Source organism: Neurospora crassa, linkage group V, assembly GCF_000182925.2.
Source record: "Neurospora crassa OR74A linkage group V, whole genome shotgun sequence".
Taxonomy (NCBI): domain Eukaryota; kingdom Fungi; phylum Ascomycota; class Sordariomycetes; order Sordariales; family Sordariaceae; genus Neurospora; species Neurospora crassa.
The window spans coordinates 2,840,244-2,866,102 of NC_026505.1; the positions used below are offsets into that span (position 1 = coordinate 2,840,244).

The window sequence follows — 25,859 nt, forward strand, 5'->3', positions numbered from 1 at the left end:
CCACAACCATCAGGATCCCTATCTCTGTACCTGTTCAGGACTTTGGACCCCACGTCAACCACACATACTTTCCCTTCTCAACATACGAAGTGAACTTCAAGTCCATCGGCTTCGCATCCACATCTGGTGGCCCCCCCTGCACGCTCGCCATCAAGCCATACAGTCCATACCGCAAACACTCGACTCCGGGAACGCCGTTCGGGAATGGCCAGATCTACCAACCATCGTCAGCTGTCAACTCTACAACTCTCAACGTCGCATCAATCAGACATCGTAAGGCAGGAAGGCAAGTGACTAAGAGAAAAGAAAGAACGTAGACTCACCCCAAAACTATACCCGTCCAGTCCCTTCTCACAAACAAACGTAGTTCCCGACATCTCGCACGGTCCGGCCTCTTTGCTAGTCAGAGTAAACTGCGTAGCTCCTATCGAGTCTCCATCCTTGCGCACGGCGATGAAGGTGCCGCAGAGGTTCTCGTCGGTTGTCCAGCGCCCGGAAGCCGTGAGGCAGCCGAGGTCATCGTGGCTGCTTCCGTCCCAGAGGGTACGGATCTGGCCGGTGCCGGAGAAGCTCTTTTGGGTGAGGGTGCTAGAGTGGGAAAGGGCGGAAGTGGATGCGGCGGTGAGGCCAAGAGGGGCCGCGGTGGAGAGGGTGAGGACAAGGGCGAGGAAGGCGAAGGTTGTTTGTACGAGTTGGGCCATTTTTCGCTGATGCTTGTTGCACTAGAGGTAGGTTGCTGCTATCGAATGAATGATTGGCAAGTGTCACCCTCAAGTATAGTTGTTTGTGGAACTGTCCCAAGAATATGGTTCGTGGTATGTGCGCACGGAAGACGGGGTAGAGGAGTTTCGGAGAAAGAGATCTGGCGGATCTAAGGCAGGGAAAGGGAAGGTACAGGCGGTAGCAAGTTAATGAAATACCCGTCGTAGCAGTGAGCTGGGCCGTCCCGATTTGGCTATCGCGGAGGGTAGTTGATGTCCCGTTTTGAAACACAAAGATGGAATTCGAGACCGTGGTCCCGGGGGGGGGGGCGGAGTTGCCAAGTATTTAAGTCTGGAAGAAGCAGTCATCATAGACCCCGTCTCGGCTTTATTGGAAGGGTCGCCATCTCGTTCTTGTAATAGGGTAAAGTAGTGGGGAGAAGTCTCAGAAGCATGAAAGTCTCCTCCATGGGAACTGCCTACCTACCCATTCAGGGAGGGTTGATGTCGTTGGTTCCCCCAAAGAGCCTCAGAAGTGGATCAGGCCATCAGATGCGAGATGTCAATGGCTCGTGTGATGGTGGAAGGAACACATGCCAATAAACTGAAGGTGTGACGGAGTGGTCCTGGCAATTTCCATGGCCCTTGTGAACAATTGGTAAGAGTTGAATCATCATCCAACAGTGCACCGCGAAAAAAACTTGGCAAATATATCAACCTCCAATCCAAGTATCTACGCAAGTAAGCAGGTACACTTCTCCAGACGGCAAGTTCTGCCGGGATTGAAAGGTGCCAAGTTGAAAGATGAAACACATGCGGTTGGCACAACTTCAAATGGAAAGTCTACCGTGGGGAAAGTTGGGAAGGGTGAGTGGTGTGCTGAAGTCCTGAAGAGGCACAGCCAATGGATGCGTCCAACCGTGTGGCGTTCCGTACCTACCTCTAGGCTTACACTCGCGGTACCAATGGCTCCGCATTCTTCATTACCTTTTGAGGTATTAGCGGAAGCTAGATGACGGACATGGCTAGTCAATGAAGGTGTGAGGTCAGACATAAGGAAACCGCCAAACAGGACGGGTTGCGTTGATTGAGAGGGGTCACGACCATCCTTCCAATATTTCTTGCCATGTGTCCAATAAAGAGGGGTTTTCAGCGTCGAGGAACAACAGAAGTAGCCTCTGGGCTTATCCCCGGAGATCTGGAAGTTCGTAAGCAGCACGTGTGACGAGCGGGCGTCGTAGAGCTTGCTGAAATGCTGACCTTGGGAGGATCCTCTGACGGTGATGGTCGGATAAGCTCAACTACCGCTCAGTCTTGGCATCTGTGAGGCCGGTAGATCGTCAACCACGAACCAAAGAATGAAGTGATTTGGTTCTTACCTGTCGAGGAGGGGGGGTCAGGTTGACAGAAGCGGGGATTTTACGTGAGGATAACAAAGAGATTAGTAATGGGTCATGGCCGAGAATGTGTTCAGCGACACGACGCAATGCTGTTCTTTGCTCCAACAGACACGCAAACCACGAACGGTATTCTAAGGAAAGAGTGATGATTGGAATGAGGAGTTACATTATGGACTACCTGTGTTTGGGGTAGTTCTTTCACGTTCCCAATGCAATCAGACGTATCGATATCACCTTCCTTGTCAGAGCGATTTACGCCCATTGCTCCAAATGTAGAGTGAGATGAACAACCCAGAAGGGAAGGTGTATCATAATCTTGCGATAAGGCTCATTCACTCACAGGTAAGTATTCACGATCCAGCGGTATCAGGATGGAATAAAAAAAGAAGAAAAAAGGCAAAATAAAGGAGAAAAAAAAAAAAAAAAAAACCGGAGGCCCGGCAATATCATGCAATTACTCCAACGGTCCTAACAACACCAGTCGATGAGAAAACCAAAAGTTACCTCTACAGCAAAACAAAAGGCCAATCCGCAGACAAGACTGCTCTCCATAATGAGATGTAATCCATCAGTATTATCAGTAGTATTAGGCGATGAAAGAGGAAATATTACCCCCTCCCCCCCCAAAAAAAAAAAAAAAAATAGCCACGTCTGCAAACATAACCCCCAACTCATGACGGCAGGCAACTGAATGAGTCCCAAACCCATACATCTTAGCCCCCATTGCATACCCCTAACCCATTCACAACATTTTCACCAAACATCTCCCATCACCGCCAACAACCCCCTTCCTCCTCCTCCCCCGAACAAAAACTCAAATAACTCTCAAAACCTCCTCCCTCAACCCCACCACCACAAACTCATTAATCAACAAAGCCAACTGCTGCTCATACGTCTCGTGCGCCAGCCTAATCCTCTCCTCCACCAGCCCGTCAATCCTTTGCTCCTTCTGCAGATCCAGCATTCCGTTTACGTTGATGTCCCCGTTGCTGCTGTTATTTCCATTATTCGCTGCGGCGGTGGTGGTGGTGGAGGTGGTGGCCGATGATGGGTAGAAGAAAACGTTTTGTCTCCGGCGCCGGTTGTTCTTGGCTTCTTGCTTGAGCAAGCGGAGCCGGTCCTCGAGTTCGGTTTTCAGGTTTTTGCGCCGACGGACGAAAGCCTCGAGGAATTTTTTCAGTTGGATGTGTCGGATGATGTCGGCACGGGTGAGGGTGTTTGTGGCGTTGGTCGAGGGGTTGATGTTGAGGTTGAACGAGTTGTCGGGGGTGGGTGAGCTGGTTGTCGTGCTGGTTGGAGGGAGAAGGGTGTGACTTGTGTCGATGTTGTTGGTGTTGGTGTTGCTGTCGAAAGAAGGTTTGCTGTAAGGAGTCGAGCTTTGTGGAAAACTGGTCGAACGCTTGGGCTGGAGTGACAGCGGTTTGATAGGGCCGATACGGAGGGCGCTTGGAGGTTTGATATCAGTAAAGTGCTTCCGGAAGCTGCGCAGTCTGCTGTCTAGGGTGTAGTCAGAATCGTCCATTGGCGGACTGTGACTGATGTACTGTTAGGATGGCTGGTTTCTGTATCAACAAACTCGGGGACTAGTTCTTACCTTCCGGATCCGGATGTCTGTGAGTAGGTAGAGGTATCCATGGTAAGGGGTAGCTCAAACCAAGCGGACGAGATTGGCATAACCGAAGCTCTATCAGGGAACCGATGAGTTATATGAAGTTCAGACACATGATGGTCCAAATCCGCCCCAAGAGGACGATTATAGGCGGGACTGCGCGATCTTCTGGGAAACGAGTATATGCGATGGAGCAACTGTATAACTCAGGAGACTGACTGGAAGTATGATGGCGCTGGACCTAGATATTAGAAAATGTCAACATGATTAGGTACTATACAAAACTATCAGCAGAGAGTGAACAACGGTAGGATTGATGCATGAACTGTGTAGAACTCTGCTCCTCTTCATATGCAGAACTCGTGATGGGTACGCTGCAATGTATCCCCAAATCATCCCATACTAACAGTCCAGCGTACATCATCTCCATATTCTCAGGGAAAACTGACATCAATTAGTTCCGATAAACATATGCTGTATGTACCTCTATGCGTGAACCGGTACTCTTGCGTCCTTCATTTCAAAAACCTACCTTAGGCAGACTCAAGAATTCTCTGCGACTTTGCAGTGATTTAGGAATGCTTTGTTTACCTCTGGATAAGCTGGTATTGGGCTCCTTTGATTCTGAATGATCTTGTAAGCTCGGGTAATTGTTTGTGGCTGTGCGTTACTTTGGTCGACGTTCAACGAGTAACGGCTGACCCATGAACTCATCACCAGCTGCCTCGGAAATGTACCTCCCCCACCATGGACTAACTTCCGCTGGTCTTTCGATTTTTGCGGCACCAATGACTGTCGCGTTGATCATCACCGACCTGATTAGATCTTGGTCAGTCAAGAATTTGGTCACTTCTCGATAACCGCAGACATGATTCTTCATATTACTTATCGTTCATCGACCCTAAACTCTTTAAGACGAATCAACGTTCCCTTTACCGAAACCAGAGGGACAAAGATGAACGAGCATGAAAAGCGAGGAAGAAGGGGAAACAACCCGAAAGTGCCCTTTACTCCGTGGCTTTCAAATAGTGCATGTTGACCGGAGTTATTGCCTTCTGCCCTTCCAGCACTGCCATGATATTCCTCATGCTCAGTTCCTCAAACCCGATATGCGTCTCCACCGTACCACCGGCATTATGACAGGTCAACATGACTCTTCCAGGGTGGTCGAAGCTGGATTTTGCCTCCTCTTGCCTGTTACTTCTGACAATGTCATGTTCTCCGAATGCTATTTTTACCAGCCTCTGACTCACACTGGGCTCCTCAGCATGCACATCTAATGCCGCGGCGCTGATTCTCCCGTCCTCCAGCGCGTCTGCCAGCGCTTCTTCATCGACTAAACTTCCACGTGCAACGTTCACGAACCTTGAGCCTTTCTTGACATGTTTCAGGACATCCGTGGTGATGATAGGCTTCCCATCGGCTGAAGCAGGTGTGCAGAGCACCACGCAGTCGGATATAGCCAATAATTGCTCTAGACTGGAGTGGTATATAGCCCCGAGGGATGACTCCAAGAGGGCAGGTTTGCGCACAATGTCGTAATATGCAATCCTCATGCCGAACGCTGAGCCGAGTTTGGCAGCGATCTGTTGGCCGATGTTACCAAGTCCTATAATACCAAGAACATGGTTGCGCGGGTTGTGTGAGACGGCTGTCGCGAGAGAGTGGCATGCCTGGAAGGTTTTGCTAGCTATCGAGGCCACGGAAGCGGTCGTGAAGTCGGGGGAAGAGGGCGTTGAGTGGAAATATGGGAGTGTCGCAGCGCCCATGCACCAGGGAAGGTGCCGGAACGTCGAGATGACCATTGCCACAGCAAAGTCGGCAACGGCTTCAGCGGCTGCGGGACCTGAATTGCAGTAGACTATGCCTGCAAGTTACACTTTAGCTTACTACTCACCGCTTCGCCATGATAGGGACGCCATCATTTCTTCTTACACACCTCTTTCACCCAAAAATTTTGTGTTTGCCCAGTCGAAGCCTGCGCCCGCGCTGGCAAATACCTTGACCGAGATGGGCAGCAAGCTGATAAGGTCAGCGTCCCAACGACCCATCTCGCCGCCAGTACCCCAGAATGGCCGGAATATGGCGCTGAAGTCACCCCATCGTCGTTCTTCCAGTGCTTTCTTGAACTCGCTTCGTTCTCTCTCCGCGGTACTGGGTCGGATAACCTCGAACGCTTGGCTGAACTCGGTATACGTGGCGAGGTTGTATTTGATGGGATCGCCGATATGAAGGACGATGGGCCGTCGTCCGTCGCTTGAGTATTGTCGTGGTGATTGTCGTGGAATTGTGCTTATGGAAGCGTTGGGCGCAAGGCTAGGGAGGGGCGGCGCGGGGGAGGATGATCGCGGAGTAGACGCCGGTACTGGCGTGCTCGCGGGCATCGGCGTGTTGAGGGGCTCTGCCATTGTTTGAAGGTGGACTACCTGGGTAGACTGGTGATGGTTTTCAGTGGCTTTTTAATTGAGGAAGTGATATCTTTCAACTCTTGTTGTGCCTGGTGCAGTGGTGTAAATAGAGAAGTTGAGGCAATCGTTTGCGTCCGCTGTGGAGGACCGTGGCCGACAGCAGGTCAACCTGGTTGGTGTAAGAACGGAACTTTCGTGAAAGACAAGTGAACCGGAAAACTTGAGAGAACTTCGAAATGCTTGACCTGGAAGGGAGTGGAAGCCATTGTATGTGTTTTCCTGGTTGGATGATGTTTTGGACTTGGGAATCAACGACGGGATGGAACATCGATGCCTTAGCCGTAGAGGTACCCAATCCCGTCCAAATGTCAGGTCATGGCAGGTGTAGGTCCCTGGGAAGCAGATGGGACGAGCTGTAGATCGGCGTTGTTACAGCGCTGGGGGCCCGAGCCCGAGCCCAAGGGAATGCATGACCCCTGAAGCAGCCCCAGTATCATAGCGCCTTCTCCCGCGATAAAGACTTCGGGAGGTCAGGTACCTAGAGGTACCTGTAGAATCCCACCCTCTGCAATCTTCCATGGAACTGATCATCCGTTTTCAAGGAGAAATGTACAGGAACAAACCGGCCAAAGCGTAACCACCCGCCGACCCTAGAAAAGGTAATGACTCCATTCTTGTAAGTCAAGAATTGCAATCCCCATGCCATGGAACCAGAGGGCCACTTTGACACTCAGTCTTCTAACAGAATATTCGTCGGATAAATACCACGGTGATGTCGATGTAGGACTCGGCGAACTAAATGATGTCATTTATATCCGTTGTCCTCAACACCAACGTCAGGGCTTTCCCCGGCATTCATCGGACCGCGATGATATAGACGCGGAAGCATGCGACAATCCAACCGTGCGGAGGAACCTTGGACTGTATCGACTTTCGGTGACAGTCACCAACAACAATACTGATCAAAGGCGGCCCAAACTTGACTTTCAACTGTTTATTCCTTTTTCCGACCCCGTACTCTTCCACCTAGCATACCATCAAAACAAAGCTCAAAAATCTAACACCGACACATCACTGCTCTCTCCCCATCCCACCACCCAAAAGTAACTCATCAACCCAAGTCGTCAACCAACTCATCCACCACAAACTCCTGAACCACCACCACTCAAAGACCTCTACGTCCTTCTTCATCACAGCATTCAACTCCACTCTCTGCCGAATCCTCCTAACCTCATACTTACACCTTTGCAAGCTAACGAGCCAGGCAGCACTAAACACCGCGCACCACCATGCTACGCCGAGGACAGCCATCAATGCTATCCAGGCCATTCTATGCGAAAAGCTGTCTCCCCTTGACGGCTCGAAAGTCGTGGTGATGATGGTTCTGCGAAGTGTCGTTAGTCGATGATCTTTGACTCATCTTTGAGAGGGTTGGGGGAGGGCTGAAAAGGACATCAATAGGGGACCTGAAGGAGAGGTACGGGGAGAACACAGACAAGACACAAACAAGCAACCACTCTACCACCACCCTAGCTACTTTCGAACCAGGAGACATCAAATGCAACATCGTCTCTGCTAGAGAGAGATACAGAAGGGAGTAACTGCGGTAAGTCCTGGCTGTCCAGACGGTTGAGGGGACGGAATGCTGTTTATCTGGGGGTATGTCCTGGTCGGCTGTTGCGACAACGTTGGTACGAGCTAACTGTCAGCCTTTCGATTATTTCAATTTTGCACCATAGTCCTCTGCCTCATTCCCTTAGAGAAGTATGTAGGAAAGACAAAATACGTACGCGTATCCATTAACTTTAAAACCTCTCTATACTCATCCAACTCTTTCAGTCTCTCATAGTCCACTCCCTCAGAGCTCACCAGCTCTCTCTCGGTCTCCGAGTTAGAAAACCCTATAATCTCCCCCATCAACTCCTCCCACTCCTGGAGATACGATCTCAAACTCAACACCGCCATTTTGATATATGTGTGAGACGAACAGGCGAGATCGTAATCGCTTTTCCTGGCCCGGATCTCCTGGTTGAGCGCGCGGAGGTAGCAGGTGGCTATGGGGTCTTCGTCCCACCCCTGGCGGGGGGAGAGGAAGGGGAGGGCGTTGGTGTCGTTGCCGTTTTGGAATGGGTCTGGGTTGGTCATGGTGGCTATGATATCGCTTGTGCAGTAGGGAATTGAGGGACTAGGAAGTTGAGAGGTAGGCTGCTTATGTGGTTTTTGAGGTACGTTTTTTCTCTGGCGATATCACGAGCAAGTGGAAGGCGGTGAATTAGGCTCACACAATGTTAATGAATTATGGAGTTTTCACGCAAAAAATCAACCTGGTGATGATGCATTCTTGTTTCTTCTATTCAAGTCCTTCTAGATTAGACCGTTCTGGCTTCGGTTTGTCTCTTTTGACACTCGACCTTGAGAGACATCGCATGCTCCATCGTTAATGAAACTCTACCCATATATCTGACATCGTCCCATCATCTCATCCGATTCCCAATTATCTATGTTCGGCCCCCCTTCATCAACCTTCAACCCATGCCTCACACCCCGTACCTGCCTACTCCTGCCACATCCCACCACCTACCCAACCCAGATATTCCCCCCACCAACCTCCACCACCCAAACCTCCACCTGCCCCCCTTCCACCTTCCCACTCTGATCCCTCCCCCCATCCTTCTGCACATCATCATAAGCAAAGGCATACCCCTTCCCATCCGCGTTCCACTCATGCACCACCCTCGCGTAATGATTCGTCGGTCTCCCATCCACATGCCACCGGTAAAAAGTCTCCACATCCGACGGCTGGTCCTCGCAGTCAATGATGCTGGACCGCTGAAAGGCGGCTGCCAGGCGAGGGATGATGGCGTTTCGCACGGCGTTGGGGCCCGTGGTGAAGGGACCGGAGTTGCACCCAAAGATGTCGGCTGTTGTGGGGCGGTGGAAGGGTTCCGACCCGACGAGGAGGGGGTCGGAGGGCAAGTTGGGAATGTGCCCGGTTAGAATGCCGGGGGCGGCTTGGGTGTTGATGCGGAGGTGGTGGGTTTGGTGTTCGGCTTGAGGAGGAGGAGGAGGAGGTGCCGGTGTGTACGGTTGTTGCCCGGGGTAGTAATAAGGTTGTTGCTGCCCGGGGTAATAGTAAGGTTGCTGAGGAGCTGCGGCATGGCCGTTGTGGCCGTGGTGATGGTGACCATGGAATTTTTGTAGAACGTGCCGTAACCCGAACCTGGGCGGGGCGCCGTTCGGACCGTCTCCGGGACGGGGCCCGGGTGGAGGACCAGGGGGTCGGTCACCCGGCGCATCACCCGGTCTTGGTCCGGGCGGAGGACCAGGAGGCTTATCGGCATTGAATACTGCGCCATGACCCCCATTACACGGTTTCCCAAAGTGACAGTATCTCTCCCAGACCCTGTCCACCAACGGCTCAAAGTACCCATCAAACTTGGCCCCGACCGCGTCGCCATGTGTCGGCGCCAACACCCTCAACGGCCTATCCATCCCCGGCCTGTGCACCACCAACTTGTCCCACGGCCACCCGTCCCTGGCCGCCTGATCTCTCAACCCCTGCGCGATCCTCTCCAGCCCATCCGGTCGCATCCCCGACACATGCTGCAGTCTCCTCGTTCCCTTCTCCACCAGCGTCAAGGCAATCGGCAACCTCGGCACAAAGTCCACGTACGAAATATTGGCGAAAAGCTGGTGATCGTTTAGCGTAAACTCGCAAAACGCAAAGTCCACATCGCGGTTGGGATCGCTTGGGTTCAAGACCGATGGCTCAACCAGCGCGGCGCCACCTCCGGGCCCGCCAGGATTGAGCATAAACTTGAGCTTTTTGTCTCCTTGGCAGAACCAGATACGCCCGCCGGCGATGCGCGGAATGGTGACAACGGTTGGGTGAGGGCCTGGAGGGACGGGGATGGCGCAATCGACGGGGAAGGGCTGGAGGATTTTCCCAGGAGGAGGCGAGGGAGGAAAGTAGGTGGTTCGGCCGTCAGACTGGATGAAGACGCGGGCCATCGAGGGGATGGCTAGGCCCGTGATGTAGGCATGGATGGGGATGTGCGGGGTCGGGGAGGTGTTGACGAGGTGTATTGTTAGTGAGGTCGGCATGGTGGGCGGCTGTATTGTTGGTGTAACCTTTGGTTGCCGTGGAATTGTATGATTTAAGCCCGGGAGCACAGAATATCAAACAGTCGTCGTTGGGCCCTGGGATAAGTAGTAGATGACGAACTGGGAGGACTCCAAGACGAATTTCTTGGTGTGGCTATGTCAACAGAGTCACTGGTGAAACTGGAGCTGAAAGTGGGCCGCTGTGGGTTTTGGTGGTCGAATTAAGGTTGTGGAGATGATGATCACATTATGGAACTTCCAGGGACAGGTTTAGTCACAGGGGGGCAGTGACGTTGTTAACAGCTGTTAGTGGCGACGCACCGCGGCCTAAGGCCCTGACCGTTAGTGGCTACACCGGAAAACCGGAAACCAGAAATATGCAAGCACTTGCATAATCTGCTTGAGCAATTCATTTTATGCGAAGAGCAGGAAACCTTTTCATTGGAGTCTACAAAAGATATTGGTTGATTGGTATAACGGCTGCCGGTACCTGCGTCTAAAACCCAACACAGTTTCTCAGCGGGTTTCGGGTATCTTCGATTTTAAGCGATGAAAGCAACTTGAAGCTTCTCGTCCACAACCATCCCTTCTTGTTCAATATAGAAGGATTAGACTAGCGCTGTAAGCTCGAAAAAAACCATAGACAACTAATCGTCCGCCGCGCTGCCGTCATCATCACTCAACCCCTCGTCGTCATCGTCGCTTGAGTCGAAATCTGATTCGTCGTCCGATTGCCCAGGGACTAAGATGTGTCGTTAGTAAGAGCAACAAACTTGGTTGACCGACTTCCGCTTGGAAGTCTTATCGAGGCTGATGAGGTTGGCTAATAGAAAATGTGGTGCTGAGGGTGATGAAATTGATAAAAAGAAGGGTGCTGCTCACGCGGAACACCTGTGATGTGTTTGCCAGGTGTAGCTATGTCTGCGGCAGGGTTGCTGAGAAACGTCTCCAGTTTCAGGCCAGTATAGGTCCTGGCCCCAATGGCTCGAGCTAACTCCACAAGGTTTTGATACCCTGTTGCTGAAGTGCCCTTCCGATTCTCGGCCTCGTCTGGACTAACAAATCCCACTACTGGGTAGTGGAGCGTAGCCCCGGAAGTAGTAGAACTGACCTCCGCGCTCAGTAGACTCAAGCTCAATTCTCGAAGATGTGGGAACGACTCTTTCTTGAGGCTGCGCAAGAATTTGATCCACGGGTTCTGCTCAGCGTCATCCTTGTCGAATGTCTGTTGGTCAGAACTTTGCTGGATTTTGACCCTGCGCAGGCTAATCGCTTTCAAAGTAGAAGAGAACTTGTTAAATAGGCGATAAAGAGTGTTTGCCGAAACATCGAGTTGACCGATGTCCAGTTGTTCCAGGTGGTCGAACTCGACGGGCGGCGGCAAACGGGAAGGATCGGCGTTAATGAGGCCAGGCGATGACCAGGTACCAGGACGAAGGGAGCTGGCCAGCCACTTAAGCAGAGCCTCTTTCCCTCCATAGTGTGAAATTGATCTCTCAAAGTTGACTCTCAGCCAGGTAAGATTGGGTGTGAGCGCAAGGAATTTCTTGAACAGGAGATATTGAATCTCCATGTCCCTGTGTGTGGCTAGGTCGGCATCCAGCACGAGATGCAGCTTCTTGAGGCCCGCCAATACCGGCAGAAAATCTGGCTCTAGGTAAGGAGGTACCAGGAAGCCATGGTCGCGCACCGCCCAGTTTTCTCTGATAACCACTTCGATGCCTTTTGGGCGTGCTTTGGCCGCGGCCAAGGCGTGGGTGATGAGTGTGAACAAGAGCGTCGGATAATCTTCTTCGCCTACCCGCGGCTGTCCGGTGAAATGTTTAACTCCGGTGGTTTCGGATAGGGTGTTAAAGCCATAGCTGGTCCAACCTGCGTCGCCGTCGCGGGTCCGCGAGGGAGAGTGGAAATCTCGAAGATCGACAGTCTCGAGGTTGGACAGGTTCTTGAAGGCTTCGACCAGCATGTCCCGTGCACGGCCTGATGCCAACAGTGTTCGTTGATCAGCGTATGCGAGGTGCCAGTTCAGCAATTTTGTGTCGTCGTGCCGAGGCTGAATTCTGTGGGGTTCGAGGATTTGGTCGGCGCCGATGATTACATGTTTCAAGTAGGGCGAAAGGCCCGGATGTTTGGATATGTCAACGAGGACTTGCAGACTGGGTCCGTAGAGCATGAACTGCTTCTTGCGGAAGAACTCATAGGCAAACGAGTGGAAGAGGGCGCTTTCCAGCCATCTGCACGTCAAGCGCGCATTGCCAAGGTCGGGTGTTCTGACGAAGTAAGTGATTCTCGTCAGGACTTCTAGTGGCATTCGTGCCAGATACGCCTCTGACGAGGGAGCACGAGTGTCCTCCTCTGGTGTTGTGGTAGTAGTTGTCATCCTGCGTGGTGATTGGACTGATGTCAATGTGAGTGATGTGCGAGGTGAGTGGTGTTTAGAGAGAAGGTGTGATAGATGAGCAGAAAGAAGGTCGATCTGCTTGTCGAAGGTTGAGTAAATAATCAACGACTCGGTTGGGGTTGCAGTGAAGGGTGAGTGATGGAAAGAAAAAGGCGAGATGGATATCGAGAAAGAAGGAGCGACCTCTTGATGGCGGTTATCGACGCACGTAGATGGGTCGATTTTTGTAGTAGTTGGCAAAGTGAGTACCTAGCGCGTGCGAGCGTATGAGAAACAGAAGACGTCGTGATGGATGAACAGGAAGAAGGGGAAACCTGCTTGGGAAGATTGGAGGAGGAGATATTTAAGAAGAGAACAGGATCTCCAGCAGAGTCACCGCGGATATTTTCAGGTTCCAAACACTAAGATGGAAGGTACGCCGTTTGTCGTGAAGCGAGTCCCACAATCGCGACTGCTGCCTGGCGGTTGCCTGTCAATTGACTTCCTTATACTAAGTTGGCACACGCTGTCACGTGGAATACAAGGTACAAGGTACCTCCTATTCTCACTCCCAATGCAAACGAATGCTTCGACGGGGAGCGACTGCAAAGTAATCTGCCAATTCAATGGATGCTTACCTACTTATCACTTCGATCTTTTGTCGTTTGTTTGGATGTTTCGAGAGTGTATCACAACATTGCGTCTCATCTGCGAGAGCTGGGCCCAAGGGTGACTTTCACGTCTCCACAATGATCTCCTTGCACTAACAGCCTAACCCTGAAGAGCATGGCACATGTGTTAGCAGAATTTGGTCAGCATCAAGACATCAACCCGTAGCGAGTTCAAGGTGATACGCACCAGATTTATTTCTTATGGATGCTATGTAAGCCAATCAACAACCTCCGCTTGGATTACTTCCCGTCTTATTTCAATCCGTCGCCATAACGGTCCTAAATAATATGTCGCGCTGAGGAATTGACCTCTTCGCAACCTTCAAAGAACCATGTTTTTCAGCTTCCTTTTTCCCCTTCTGGGCCCGACGCACACCGGGCGCACCAATACATTCTCGCTAGCCTCTTCCCATCTCCCTCATTTGCGCTAACTCCCATCCCGAAACGTTCCCGGCATGCTCTTCACTTGCGCGCTCATCCCACTGTTCTGTCGGGTTAACGGCGAAACCGGTTCACTGTTTGCATCCCGGTAATCTGGGGTCGACGACATGGGAGAGACATTCCCTGGTCCTGGCGTCCCATAAACGGCAGTTGGTTGTTGAGGATACGCCCATTGTGTTGATGACTGACTTGGGTGATACTGGTATTGATGATGGTAGTAAGGTGGCTGTTGGACGGATACGTGCTGAACTTGCGGGTGCGGGCCGTAATGATATCGTGGAGGGTTGTAGGGTTGATATTGATGAGGAGGCTGCGGGTATTGTTGGTAATAATGGCCTTGTTGCTGCTGTTGCGCTTCCGCATAGGACATGTTGGGAGCCTGTGGAGGAGGGGGGTACGGTGCTTGTGGGCTGGCCATTGTCGATGGTGTTTGTGTCAGGGCCGGCTGTGGACTCCAAGGCTGTGGACTCTGCGCGAGATAGGGGGTGGGAGATAGTGGGACATTGGTGAAGGTCTCGAAAGAATTGGAGTAGTTGTGATTTGATGTCTGAGGGACAGGAGCCTTTGGCGTTATGCGTTGTGGTTCAATGTTCTGATAAGTCGCCAACGGCGGCTTGGGGAGAGTTTGGCCTGATCCGGATGCGCCATCAACACTCTGACCGTCATGAAGCGTTGAGCCGCTCAGGACACTATCCGATTTCGCTGGCATCATCGGTCGCGGCCCTCCAGGTCTCGAAGGCGTCGGGCTAGATGGTGGAGATATGTGAGTGGGAGTCTTAGGCCTGATCCTTTCCGTAGGCGAGGACTCGCGGTCAAGGATAGAAGCGTCAAAACCCCTAGCAAATTTGTCCATCGGTACTACCTTCATGGATCTTGAGTTCTCTTCAAAATCAAACCCACGAGGCCTGATCCTCGCATCCCACGGTGATAGCCACGGCAGCAGAAAGGGAGGATCTACTCTGAAGACGACGTAGCATTCGATACTGAGGGCGAGACTGGCCATGATGGAAGCAAATAGATCCATATTAAGCAGAACAGTCTTGCTCCCTCCTCCGCCAAAGTATATCCCAACGGCGAGGAGTATGATTGTAAGCACCCAGACGGAGGTGGCAGATATTATCAGCATCCTTGTCCGGGCATGAACGGGGTGTAGGGTTTTGCGGCCCTGTGTATCCAGAATACCGTAGAGGGTGTTGCCAGCCCGGGTGGCTCGAATATGGTAACCGATGTAAGCCATAGAAAGAATTGACTGGAAACTTGTAAGCATAAAGACGAGGGTAAAATAGAGAAGGGGAGGGGAAACTAAGGAAAACCTACAGCAAACAGCATAAAACTTTGCGCGATGCCCAGCATTGCATTCTCGTTTGCCGCAATCTTCTTGGCCAAGTAGAGGATCGACACGACGATTCCAGATGTTGATGCAAGAAATGCGACAACCAGTCCCGTAAGAGCGACTGTCGGCATCCATCCTCCAAATCGCGGCTCTGGCGGTGGTGGTGTTGGAAGTTGCTGCTTTTCGACGCTGCTCGCAGCGTCAGAAACCGGTTGTTGATCCATATCGTACGCGTTGCGAGCGATCACTGCTCACGATCCAGAGATGCAGTAGCTCAAGATAATCTCGTTGATGTCGCCAGCGATACCTGTTGTCGTCGTCGTCGGCAACTTCCCGGATTGGCCGTGCTGACGTTATCCAGTTGGAGAGAGAGGTACGAAGGTCAAGAGAAGATCCAACTTGATAAGGGAGAAATAAGTTATTTGCTGATGTGGTGGCCCCAACGCAGAGGTTGGCGTTGTGTAGTCAAGGACTCACATGCCTGTGCTAGACTTGTGGCGGAAAGGCCACCATGCCACTACATGACAGTGTGTTCCGTGATTCCTATACTGCTGGATAGCAGCTGGTGGATGTTGCAGCGCCTGTGCCGGATTGGAGAAAAGACATTCTTCGATGGAGCGTAGATCAGGAACTGGAATGCGAACTCTGAGTATAGGTCTCAGCCAAGGCCATCACGACAGAAACGCAGGAGGTCGAGTCATCTATGTCCATGCTACTCATCGGCAAGAACGAAACAAGCTATGAATGACGATAGGCAATGGAGGTGAATTGCAGTGATGAGATTGATACCAGATGAATGACCATGATCAATCCGGGAAAAAGTGAGGGCGACATCCTTACAGGGCACAGGGCCGCAGCAAATACAGAGCAGCAGGCAGAATTGTAGGTAAGGGTATCGCTGATGATGGTGAAGGAATGTATGCGGATATGGCAAAAAGTGGGAAATTTGATGGTACCAATTCAATTCATCCAGGCGCTTGGAACCACTTTAGAACTCCTCGCCCATTCTTGCTCCTCCACCTCCAACCCAGTCTTCGCGCTCGTAGTAGCGGAACACGAGGTCGTAATCCTCGAAATCGTGAACAATGCGGTCAACGCGACGATATCCGTTGATGCGCTCCATACGCTGCTTAGCAGCGGCGCCCCAGCTGCGACGGGAATCATCAGCATCCTCGCCAGGTGTGGTGGCCAATGCGCCCTTGGCCTCGAACAAAGTCACACTGAAACGTCCAGGGCGGAAGATGTTGACGACCTGCTCAATAACTTCAGCTGTCTGGCGTCCATTCTGGCCTCCGGGAACGTTGGTTTCGAAGGAGGCAAAAGAGCACTGGGGCTCAGGAGTGACGTGAACCGTGAAGTAGTGGCCGGACTTGGGGATAGTGCCGTCGGCGCCCGCGACAGGTGGTACAACACCGTTGGCGGAAAAGCCGCAAGGGGAGAACTGGTACGCATCGATGCGAGCATCAGGATAGGTGGAGGTGGGATACACGGCGGAAAGACCGCATGCTTCCGACACGACAGTACCCAAGGCGTGACCCTCGGTGGTAAGGGCTTCGGGAAGAATAGCCTGGCCATCAGCATCGCAGTCTCCGGAGCTGCTGAAGACGTCAAAAGAGGCATCTCCGTTCGCCTCAGATTTGGAAAAGAGCTTCTCCTTGGCGATCGCGGTCGCTTCCTCAAGGTAGAACTTCTTGGCGTTCTCGGGATCCAGGTCGGTCATCAGGATCTCCAAAGTCTCGTCCGCGTTGTTTTCGATCACACCTCCAAAGGGGGCCACAATACCGGTAGGAATCTTGGACCTACGACTAGGGCTGACACCACGGCTGGAAGTGGGGGTGCGTGGAGGAGTCAGGGAGCTGGTGGGGGAAGTAATGTAAAGGTACCAATGGTCACCGTTCATCTTGCCAACCATGTAGGCACTGCCGTTCTCGAACATGTTATCCAAAAAGGTAACCTCATCTCTCCAGCTCTTGTGGGGCCCACGCTGCTTCTGGGGGAACAAAAAGTTCTTACGGCTATAGAACACGCGCAGAGGAGTAGCGGCAACCTTGGGGTCCTCCAACGAAGCCACGTTATGGAAAGGAAATCCAGCCTCGACGGCGGCGATGCGCAACATCAAGTCCAGACCAAGCAGCAAAGTGGTGGTACCGCATGTCTTGAGGATGATCTTGTGGGGGAACACAAACATGCTGGATTCAGAAAGAAGGTATGAGTCCACGTTCTCGGAGTTGATGATGGACAGGACCTTGCAGTGAACCAAATCAAGCATGGGGGTCCACGAGTCAGGATTGACGGCCTTCAGGCCACCCTCCTTGACACCGGCAGGGAGAGCTTTGGCGCTGGGCGCAAACCAGACCTCGAGGAGCTTCTCGGGGCCTTCAAAGGCATTGGTGGAGTCGAGGTCGGCAGCGACATCGTGGTTGATGGTAAGGTAAGGAGTGCCCTCGGAAGGGGAGAAGGTGTAGTTGGCGGGAATGGCGGGAACTCCGAGGCCAGACATTTTGAGTCGGGTTTGAGGGGGTTGTTGACAGTGTGTCTTCTGAAACGAAGCGTCCGCGGGACACTAGCTGCCGCTCAGATGAACTTTGATGGCGTTCTTCTGAGAGAGTAGGCCCACAGGATTGTGGTGTCCTTTAAGAGGCTGGCTTCGCCAGCAGCAGTGGGTGGATGAAGGTAGCTGAACGTCTCACGAAGTAGACGTTAGGGAGGTCGAGTGCGAAGCGGAAGGAGATAGAACCGTGAGAGCAGAATGGTGGGCTTTGTCGTCGAGTTCGCCGTGGTCGCGACACAACCGATACCTATAGGCGATATCGGGCGGGGTAGAGGAAGGCCGAGAGAACCGGTTCAAGGGACGCGGGCAGGCTCCGAGGTGTTGGTTATGAGGATGTTTGAGGAGGATGTTATCTAGGCCTAGCAGAGAGAGGGTCAGTCAAAAGGAAGTAGTTCGGGAGAACAAGAACCGCACTTTGCAGGCTTGGACAGGAAGCGAAGAAGGTCGATCGAGCTCATGGGGCGGCGGCAGAGATGGGAGTGAGAGGCGACGGGAAGCCCAAAACAGTATTGAGGAACTGTATGGGCAAGGCAGGCCGAAATTCGGGTTACTGTTCGAGCATGTGTATCTTGAATGGGAATCAAGCCGTTTGACAAGAGTTGCTCTCCCGTAGAGACCGGTGGTGGAGCGGATTGGCCGCGGGCGCAAAGCAGAGGAGGGGGGAAGTTGCGACGACTCGAGTTGGGACGAAAGGCGTGTCGGGATCGAATTGCTCGAGAAAAGACTCACAATGTAGCGGTTGATACGCGGTCCGAGAGACGGGCAACAAGTAGAGGTCTCACAAGAGGGGGGATTCGCGTCAAAGGTCTGAGTGAAAATTGACCAAACAGTTTGAAAGGCTCAAGAGGAGGGGTTGCAACGCGCCTGATGAGAGATTTTGAAATTTTATGGACAGGAGGCCGAAAAAAAAGTGGGATTGGGTTTTTGCTGGAGGTTTGGCCCCTGCCGGCCCTGTTTGGCGGGGGACAAGTGGGAATTCCAGCAGGAGCAAAGCCCACTGCAACCCAAGATCGACCTCGTCCCCGGCGCTGCAAGATTCAGCCCGAATTTCTGCTGTTAGGCTACAGTATGCGAAAGACCAGTATAGCACTAACTTACGAGCCGCATGGGGATTTCAACGTTTTAGGTGGTACCTTACCAACAGGGACCCTAACAATTCCGATTAGGCCTGTGACTGGCCTCATCAGGCACAATTCAACCCAAAAGGCAACTTTGACAGATCATCATCGTGACTAATTCCAAGATCGTTGAAATGTGAGAGGATACTTACAGGGCAGGTCCCAATGAAATCCGGTTCAGAAACTGAACCGTGTCCAAGCATTATGGCATGTAGTTCTTGAAATTCATTGAACTAGATGGCAGTCTGTGAGGTATCTACGAACATGGAAAGGAACAAGTGGAAATCAAGTGTCGATATGAGGGCATTCAAGGGCACGCGGGAAGCCCACAATCGCGGGATCAATCACTGAAATCCACCAAATTCATAGCCGTCAGCCTGCTCGATTCGCATGGATTTGTTGAGTTCCAGGACCACCATCGACCAGGACGGTACAGTGCATCATTTCATCTCTAAAATAGTCCATTGATTAAGATGTTGACGTCTTGTAACAGCTTGTGACCAGCTTATCCCAGCGAGCTGTTCATTATCAGGACTACTGTTTTGGGCTTCAAATCAACCAATATGAAGCCATGATCCCTTATCCACAATCCATATCCTCAAAGCGCCGCAGAAGGTCCGTAGGCGGAAAAGGCGGAAAATAAGGGTGTAGTAAGGACCCTGACCCTCTGCGCCTTTGTCTTCATCCCGAAGCCGAGACAGCAAGGATGTTGTTACATTGGTTTTGATGAAGGAGGTCTCAGCTGCTGACGAGAAATATCCCTGTGGTGGTCTCGCTTCTGCAATGATTGTTTAAAAAAAAGTGCCAATTCGGGCAACGTAAGTTGGTTTTGGGCCCTCTTTCCCACGGCACCCGCACTTGGTCCATCAGGTCGCGGCAGTCGCTTGTAGTTGCGCATGCTTGTGTTGCGCAAACCCAAATTTGGACCTGCATACATGCATGCATCAATGATGGAGCTCCTGCCAAAACCAAGTCGTTCGTCCGGCGAATCGGTACCGGGAGAGGATCCAGCCTGGATGGAGGGTGATGAGAGGAAGTCTTTGAAAGAGAATTCAGCTTTTGGTCGTTCTCCTTGGCCGAGAAGAGATCCCATTCATTGTTGTACAGCAGATATCACATCGGCTGTGATTTTGCTGAAGATAGGTGCAAGGGAGCAATCCTTGTACTTGTGCACCAAACGCGAGCCATCTTTGACCTCCTCCTCTTCACTTGTGCTAGCTCCAGCAGGAGTCGAAATATCTTTCCCGTCGACCGTGGTGCCTGCTGGGTACGTTGGTCTCTTGCCTGTCTCGATGAGAACGAGAAACTGAGGGTCGATCGGGACACGGCCAAGGAAACGAACGCCAAAGTCATTCGCCATGACCTCTCCGCCACCACTCATGAAAATGTTTGTGCACTCGCTGCAGTTGGGACAAACAAAGCCACACATGTTCTCCACGACACCGAGGACTCGAATATTGGTTTTGGTGCAAAAGTTGAGCTCCTTCCTGACGTCTGCAGTTGCTACGGCCTGAGGGGTGGTGACCACAACGGCTCCAGCAAGTTGGCCTGGTCGTGCCTTTTGCAGCAGATTCTCTGCCAAGGAAATGTGCTCGTCGCTGGTACCGGGAGGCGTGTCGATGAGGAGATAGTCGGTCTCGTCCCAGAACACGTCGGACAAGAATTGGCGAACCATGGCGGTCTTCTTTGGTCCACGCCAGACAACGGCGTCACCCCGCTTGGGAAGAAGGAAACCGAGGCTCATGACGCGAAGGGATCCGACGCCGGCAGATGGGTCAGCTTCGTGAACGGTAATAGGCAACCAGCCACCAGGCGCTTGTGTTACTTTGGCATCTTCGATGCCGAACATGCGCGGAATCGAGGGGCCTGTGAGGTCTACGTCCAGCACTCCAACCGAATGGCCCGCAAGCGAAAGAGAAAGAGCAAGCTGAGTTGTGACAGATGATTTCCCAACACCTCCTTTACCTGAAAGGACCTATATGTTATTGTCAGCAATTACATGTTTTTGGTCATGATGGGGTCCATCCTGTAGAAAACCCACGGATGACCGGGGATGCATACCAGGACGATATGCTTGACTTTGGCAAGAGACATTTTGACTGTTTTTGTGTCCAAGACCCGTGATGCGTCCTCTCAACCTTCAGTTAAGCCGCTAAAGTTTTGATCGATATGGAATTTGTGAATCGGTTTGGGGTTGAGCGATGTCATTGTCAAAAAATAGTAAAGCTGCTGATGAATCTTCGCCTTCTGAAAGCTGGAGAAGGGCGATGAATGCACCTGAATCGGCCTCGAATCGGCCTGTGCTTTATCAGCAGGTGGGGCCCCCACTGGTCTTCCCGTCTGCCCAGCCAAGCCAAGTTTTCTTCAGGAGGAACCTGGAGCAGGGATTTGGGTTCGATGTATAAATTGTAGCAGTGGCCCTCTTAAAGGCTACGGATACCCCGGCCCATGGGCCATCAAAACCCACTACTCCCAAATAAACATGATGCAGACCAGACCGATGTCTAGGCCCCCTGACATGTGCATTTGGCATCCAGGCATTGAACCCATCCATGTGAGCGTCAACATCCATTTCGCCAGTCCACAACCACTCCCGCCTTTTGAGTTCTCGATCACGGCCGGACTCAATTGGATCGCAGGGACACGCCAGACGACGCCTTTTGCGAGTTACACACCGACAAACATTGGATACACGACATGCTTAGCTGCATATAGTCGACACCCGGTTCGCGCAACATGATTGTTGGGGCCATAGTAGAGGTCGTTAGGTCCTTATAGTCACAGCAGAATGGACGATCCATGGGGTTCGCCATGGGCTACCGCAGACGCATCAACAGACCTCGGGCATAGTTTGACGAGAAGAAGATCCGATCTCGAGCCCCCCAAACGAGCCTTGCTGTCCGCCAGCAATTCGCCGCGACTACCCGCCATCACGGCCCCTTCGCCGTGGGCAGACGCTGAAGATGGGTTCGGAGGCTGGGCCGCCCCAGATGGATTAACAACACAGACGGCGACGACTGCTCAGTCGGCATGGATGGGTGGATGGCGGTCTCGGAGCCCAAGTCTCGCGGCACCGTCCCGAGACAATGGCTTCAGGTCTCGCAGTCCTAGCCTTGTCGCACCGTCGAGGGAGAATAGCTGGAGGTCTCGGAGCCCGAGCTTGATCGCACCTTCGCGGGATAACGGCTTCAGGTCGCGCAGCCCGAGTATTGCTGCATCTGTCCGAGACGAAGAGTTCGCCAAATCCAATCCGATCGCCTGGCCAGACACGATCGCATCTTCGAACTCGCCTATCGCCCCCGTACTTCGACAGCCGTCCCCTGATCCATGGGCCGCTGAACATTCCCACACGCCGCACAACGACGATAACATCACTCCGCGCTTGGTGATCAACCTTCCCCAGTCCATTGCCGAAGAAGAAGACGATGTCGACAAAGGGAAACTATCTGAGCTAAACCCCGATTGGGCGGACGAAGAGAAGGATGCCTCCAAGGATGGGGCATGCGAAGAAGAACAGAGCGAGCCGACTTGGGCAAAGGCAGAGACAGAGGCGGAAGTGGTCCAGAGAGTTCCATTACGAATCAGCGTGGGATCCACTGTCAATAGTCTACCGACCCGTTCAACCTCTCCTTCTGGTGACGATACTGATCATGGGGACGAACGGCAAGATTCGCCCATCACCTCCATCGACGACGACTCTCATGCGAGGCCACGCCTCGCACGAAAATCCTCCAGTATTGTGCAGAAACCGGTGGAAGAGTTTGATAAAACAGCACAAGTGATGAGCCAGGGGCCTCCGGTAATACGACGCGCAGAAAGCAAAAGCTCACTGGGCCCCCATCATCACGACGTCTCGGAGGAGGCGTCAGATTTTGGTGATTTTGAAGATGCCCAGGTTAAAGAGCCACCAAGTTCTCAAACACCAGAACCACCCTCAACGCCATCAGAGGTTCAGAAACCTTCTTCGCAGCACGGATCTTCCCCCACAACGTCCCCAACGCAGTCGATGAGCAGTCAGCTAGGCCATATGAACGAGTTGGCAGCCAAGTTCGGCGCCCTGAATTTTGATATCGACTTGTCAAACGTGGACAAAATGTTTGAAACGTCCACCAACATGAAGCCGCTGTTCCCATACGCCGATGTTTCGGACCATATCATTACCGACAGCTTTAACAGCATCTCAGAACGCAAGGCCTGGTACCGCATATCTCGTTTCGGCTCATCACGAAAACACAACGCGGGAGACGACGAAAATTACAGAAGGGTGGCATGGCCGACGTCAACTGTATGCCAGGAGACGCTTCAGACTGTCCGCCGATGGATGGAGGAAGACTCCATCGCAGGCCGTGTTTCCCTGGGTGGAGGCATATCCAAGACGCAAAAGAACATGTTTGGATGGGATTCTTCCGCAGAGCCAGTTACACTTGATGCAATTTTTGGAAAGAGGGCTGTGCCTACCAGGCCGTCCTCTGTTCAACCGCTCCAGCCACCAAGTGCATTTAACCTTGTGGATCATTCACCCTTGGGCAGCACAGCGGTCAACTCTCTCAAAATGCAGCCACATCGACCAGCGAGTCTTCAGCTACCGCCAGCTGCCACATTCAGCTGGAGTAGCGATTTCTCAGCTTCAGCTGGGAAACCTCCTCTGACCGCGTCTCTACCATTAACACCATCTCAACCAGCTCAGGGTCCTTTCAAAGTGACTCCAATGGACCTCGGGATGTCTTCAATCAGCGCAACGGCAGCCGCTGAGGATAATGATGACGACTGGGGAGAGATGGTATCTTCGCCATCGGTGACAAAAGCAACCGTGGGCGGCTTCCCCGATTTCAACTCACCGGTGTCAACATTGACTTCAACTCGTGGCCCAAACCCAGGAACAACAACAGCCGAGTACATGTCCCAGTCGGACCACGTCCCGGTCTCACTCACGCTCACGTCTAACTTGGAGAATAATACCACCGTCCCAGTTACATCTTCGGCAGCGGATCCTTGGGCATCAGCAGACTTTTCCTTTTTCGAGCTCCCGTCCCAGCAACAAATCGGTCCCACGAAGTCCTCAGTCACGCCAAGCCGTCCATCCTCCATGATTGCCACCTCCTTCGCCCCAACGGCTCCTGGCTCTTCGACCCATTCCTTCGACTTACCACGAGTGACTACACCCATCTCCTCCGCCTCGTCCGTCATTGCGCCACACTCTTCCATGACTCGAAACAGCAGTCCCATTGCCGCAAAAGGAACGATTACATCGGCGATATCGTCACCCATCGCGCGCCAAGTGACACCAACACAGGCAACCGGCGATCTACAACAGGGCGAGCCAACAGAGGACGAAGTCACGGTCAGCTCAGTTCTCGGCGGTCTACCGGACCTTTCTTATATGTTGCGTTGACGGTCCGCGATCCGGCCACCATCCTGTTGGACGAGCATTGACGACAAAAGCCAACGACCCCCAATTCCACAGGATGCTGGGTGTCATGCATAATACATACACTTAATTGTAATTGTCAGAGGTGATTTCTTGCTTTTCTCCCAGGCATGCATGGCGCTGGCGTTAAGGGGCGGGAGATGATGTTACCACGTAATCGAGAGCTGTGTACAACTGTAAAGAAGCAACGACATGCTTTTGCTGGGTCAGCAGGGTCAGTCAAGCCAACGATCCTGGACTTTTTGTATATCATTTCCGTGTGTCGCGTCGGGATGAATGTCGTCTTCCTCTTTGTCTTTGTGTGTAGCACTAAAGATGTTTCTTATGAGGCCAACCAAACCGGTTTTCTGTCTCGGAAGAAGCTGAGTTGCTGTTTCTGATATCATTATACATTCTTTGCTGAACCCAACCAATTGGTAAGTTGAGGTTGCAGTGCAATGGTGTACAACGGCTGTTGATGCGGGGAGCACCCAGCTCGGGAAATATGAACGGCTGTTCCCTTGTGGAATAGGATATGTAATGTCTTTTGTGTCTCGTGTGACACATGCATCTCGGGCGATGATCATCCTACCGAGGGATCGCGCATCGAACAGGAGAGAAACTTTGAAGGTAGGCGCCGGATGTGACACCCCTCCAAAACTCTCGAGCATGCGGTGCGGTATCTCGCAGATCAACATCAGCACCACCTGCCACCCTGTATTGCAACATCCGTCCAACACAACCGAGAGGCTGAAAATGGAGGCAAACCCCTGCCATTGCTGCATTTACGTCACCTTATACTACATCACATTTTCTCTTTCACGGCAAATCATGCGGCTCAGAAGCTCAGACAGTCTAAGATCTCTATGCAGGGGTCGCAGGTTGGCAGCGTCAGAGCGCCGAGGAAAACATGATCATCCCCGCGATCCCAACCGACTTTCTCTCTTCCACAAATAAACTCCTTGCCGCTTTCCACTGCCGGCTTGAAATTGGGGTCGATGGGGTGCGGCAGTCCCCGCACCGCCATGCTCAGCTCGTTGGGGGACCGGGGCCTCGCGGACGGCGTGCCGTGTGTTCGGCCGGCTTGGCCAAGACCGCCTTGGATGACCCTAACGTCCAAGTGCGGCCCCTGAAAGAGCCCCATTACCCCAAAACACCACCAACTTCTCCAGTGGGGTGGAAGCTCGAGAACTTGAATCGGGTGGAGTTACCGATGTCGAGCACCGGGCTATGGCGGCCGGTGGGTGATTTATCACGAACTACGTTGGTAGCGTCATTAATGGGGAACAGATGCCGACCGAAAGGGCCGAATGAGCTTATCCCCACCTGCCGTTACGAAGTCGATTTGTTTCATTTTCTTCTCTCACAAGCAGGTGCGCTCCTGGTGGAGGGTGGTGTTTTGCTAGCAACAAGAAACGTCAACATTGAATAACCGTGCTTGGCTCTGTTCCCCGCGAAAAGATTTCCACCGCCGGTTCCACCACCGGACCGAGCCCCGGCCATCTCCTTAGAAAAGTGGTGGAGAGCGGTCCAGGCGGTTGCCCACACTCCGGGCAAATTTATGGTCGCGGAGTGAACGCGGGGTTCATACCCAATAGAGAAAATCACAGAGACAAACATGAAGCAGAGAAAGACAATGCGACCATGAAACTGGACGAGCTGTAATAGGATCTTCAATACGCGCACCGTAGCTGATCGTCCCGAGTCGAACCCGGACGGACTAGCGCCATATTCGT

The 25,859-nt window shown here is 52.5% G+C and overlaps 10 protein-coding genes across 10 annotated transcripts; 1 reads left to right on the forward strand and 9 right to left on the reverse strand.

The window, feature by feature from the left end:
- Positions 1-34: 34 nt before the first annotated feature.
- On the reverse strand, positions 35-701 carry NCU01076 (hypothetical protein; the record flags this gene model as incomplete). The annotated part of the gene is made up of 2 exons (XM_956595.2): positions 35-214; positions 324-701. 2 exons carry the CDS (start codon positions 699-701, stop codon positions 35-37), a joined length of 558 nt encoding a protein of 185 aa, XP_961688.2.
- Positions 702-2,837: 2,136 nt separating this feature from the next.
- On the reverse strand, positions 2,838-4,136 carry NCU01077 (hypothetical protein). Its single transcript, XM_956596.2, has 2 exons — positions 3,696-4,136; positions 2,838-3,636 (listed from the first exon to the last, which is right to left on the reverse strand). The coding sequence occupies exons 1-2, from the start codon at positions 3,773-3,775 to the stop codon at positions 2,916-2,918; spliced, it is 801 nt and encodes a 266-aa protein (XP_961689.2). The 5' UTR covers positions 3,776-4,136; the 3' UTR covers positions 2,838-2,915.
- On the reverse strand, positions 3,978-6,430 carry NCU01078 (D-mandelate dehydrogenase). The gene is made up of 3 exons (XM_956597.2): positions 5,650-6,430; positions 4,596-5,577; positions 3,978-4,525 (listed from the first exon to the last, which is right to left on the reverse strand). Exons 1-2 carry the CDS (start codon positions 6,116-6,118, stop codon positions 4,718-4,720), a joined length of 1,329 nt encoding a protein of 442 aa, XP_961690.2. The 5' UTR covers positions 6,119-6,430; the 3' UTR covers positions 3,978-4,525; positions 4,596-4,717.
- A 1,217-nt stretch (positions 6,431-7,647) lies between these two features.
- On the reverse strand, positions 7,648-8,263 carry NCU01079 (hypothetical protein; the record flags this gene model as incomplete). The annotated part of the gene is made up of 2 exons (XM_956598.1): positions 7,648-7,763; positions 7,909-8,263. 2 exons carry the CDS (start codon positions 8,261-8,263, stop codon positions 7,648-7,650), a joined length of 471 nt encoding a protein of 156 aa, XP_961691.1.
- A 158-nt stretch (positions 8,264-8,421) lies between these two features.
- Positions 8,422-10,386, reverse strand: NCU01080 (glucanase B). Its single transcript, XM_956599.2, has one exon. The coding sequence runs from the start codon at positions 10,220-10,222 to the stop codon at positions 8,696-8,698; it is 1,527 nt and encodes a 508-aa protein (XP_961692.2). The 5' UTR covers positions 10,223-10,386; the 3' UTR covers positions 8,422-8,695.
- Positions 10,387-10,640: 254 nt separating this feature from the next.
- Positions 10,641-13,285, reverse strand: NCU01081 (hypothetical protein). The gene is made up of 3 exons (XM_956600.2): positions 13,241-13,285; positions 11,105-13,081; positions 10,641-10,964 (listed from the first exon to the last, which is right to left on the reverse strand). Exons 2-3 carry the CDS (start codon positions 12,600-12,602, stop codon positions 10,870-10,872), a joined length of 1,593 nt encoding a protein of 530 aa, XP_961693.1. The 5' UTR covers positions 12,603-13,081; positions 13,241-13,285; the 3' UTR covers positions 10,641-10,869.
- A 319-nt stretch (positions 13,286-13,604) lies between these two features.
- On the reverse strand, positions 13,605-15,271 carry NCU01082 (hypothetical protein; the record flags this gene model as incomplete). Its single annotated transcript, XM_956601.2, has 2 exons — positions 13,605-14,963; positions 15,032-15,271. 2 exons carry the CDS (start codon positions 15,269-15,271, stop codon positions 13,701-13,703), a joined length of 1,503 nt encoding a protein of 500 aa, XP_961694.2. The 3' UTR covers positions 13,605-13,700.
- A 518-nt stretch (positions 15,272-15,789) lies between these two features.
- On the reverse strand, positions 15,790-17,957 carry spe-2 (spermidine-2). Its single transcript, XM_956602.3, has one exon. The coding sequence runs from the start codon at positions 17,545-17,547 to the stop codon at positions 16,036-16,038; it is 1,512 nt and encodes a 503-aa protein (XP_961695.1). The 5' UTR covers positions 17,548-17,957; the 3' UTR covers positions 15,790-16,035.
- Positions 17,958-19,065: 1,108 nt separating this feature from the next.
- Positions 19,066-20,969, reverse strand: NCU01084 (cytosolic Fe-S cluster assembling factor cfd-1). Its single transcript, XM_956603.2, has 2 exons — positions 20,778-20,969; positions 19,066-20,691 (listed from the first exon to the last, which is right to left on the reverse strand). Exons 1-2 carry the CDS (start codon positions 20,808-20,810, stop codon positions 19,810-19,812), a joined length of 915 nt encoding a protein of 304 aa, XP_961696.1. The 5' UTR covers positions 20,811-20,969; the 3' UTR covers positions 19,066-19,809.
- Positions 20,970-21,229: 260 nt separating this feature from the next.
- Positions 21,230-24,554, forward strand: NCU01085 (hypothetical protein). Its single transcript, XM_956604.2, has one exon. The coding sequence runs from the start codon at positions 21,505-21,507 to the stop codon at positions 24,106-24,108; it is 2,604 nt and encodes an 867-aa protein (XP_961697.1). The 5' UTR covers positions 21,230-21,504; the 3' UTR covers positions 24,109-24,554.
- The last annotated feature ends 1,305 nt before the right edge of the window (positions 24,555-25,859 follow it).

Bases quoted from the DNA above. Each gene is read 5' to 3' on its own strand.
- NCU01084 (XM_956603.2), bottom strand. From the start codon at position 20,810: ATGTCTCTTGCCAAAGTCAAGCATATCGTCCTG. The intron at 20,692-20,777 runs GTATGCATCCCC...AATAACATATAG, and splicing joins AAGTCAAGCATATCGTCCTG to GTCCTTTCAGGTAAAGGAGG.
- NCU01081 (XM_956600.2), bottom strand. From the start codon at position 12,602: ATGACAACTACTACCACAACACCAGAGGAGGACACTCGTGCTCCCTCG. The intron at 10,965-11,104 runs GTGAGCAGCACC...GACACATCTTAG, and splicing joins ACACATCACAGGTGTTCCGC to TCCCTGGGCAATCGGACGAC.
- NCU01078 (XM_956597.2), bottom strand. From the start codon at position 6,118: ATGGCAGAGCCCCTCAACACGCCGATGCCCGCGAGCACGCCAGTACCG. The intron at 5,578-5,649 runs GTGTGTAAGAAG...TGTAACTTGCAG, and splicing joins AAAATTTTTGGGTGAAAGAG to GCATAGTCTACTGCAATTCA.
- spe-2 (XM_956602.3), bottom strand. From the start codon at position 17,547: ATGTCTGGCCTCGGAGTTCCCGCCATTCCCGCCAACTACACCTTCTCC.
- NCU01085 (XM_956604.2), top strand. From the start codon at position 21,505: ATGGACGATCCATGGGGTTCGCCATGGGCTACCGCAGACGCATCAACA.
- NCU01080 (XM_956599.2), bottom strand. From the start codon at position 10,222: ATGCCGACCTCACTAACAATACACCTCGTCAACACCTCCCCGACCCCG.
- NCU01077 (XM_956596.2), bottom strand. From the start codon at position 3,775: ATGCCAATCTCGTCCGCTTGGTTTGAGCTACCCCTTACCATGGATACC. The intron at 3,637-3,695 runs GTAAGAACTAGT...ACAGTACATCAG, and splicing joins CAGACATCCGGATCCGGAAG to TCACAGTCCGCCAATGGACG.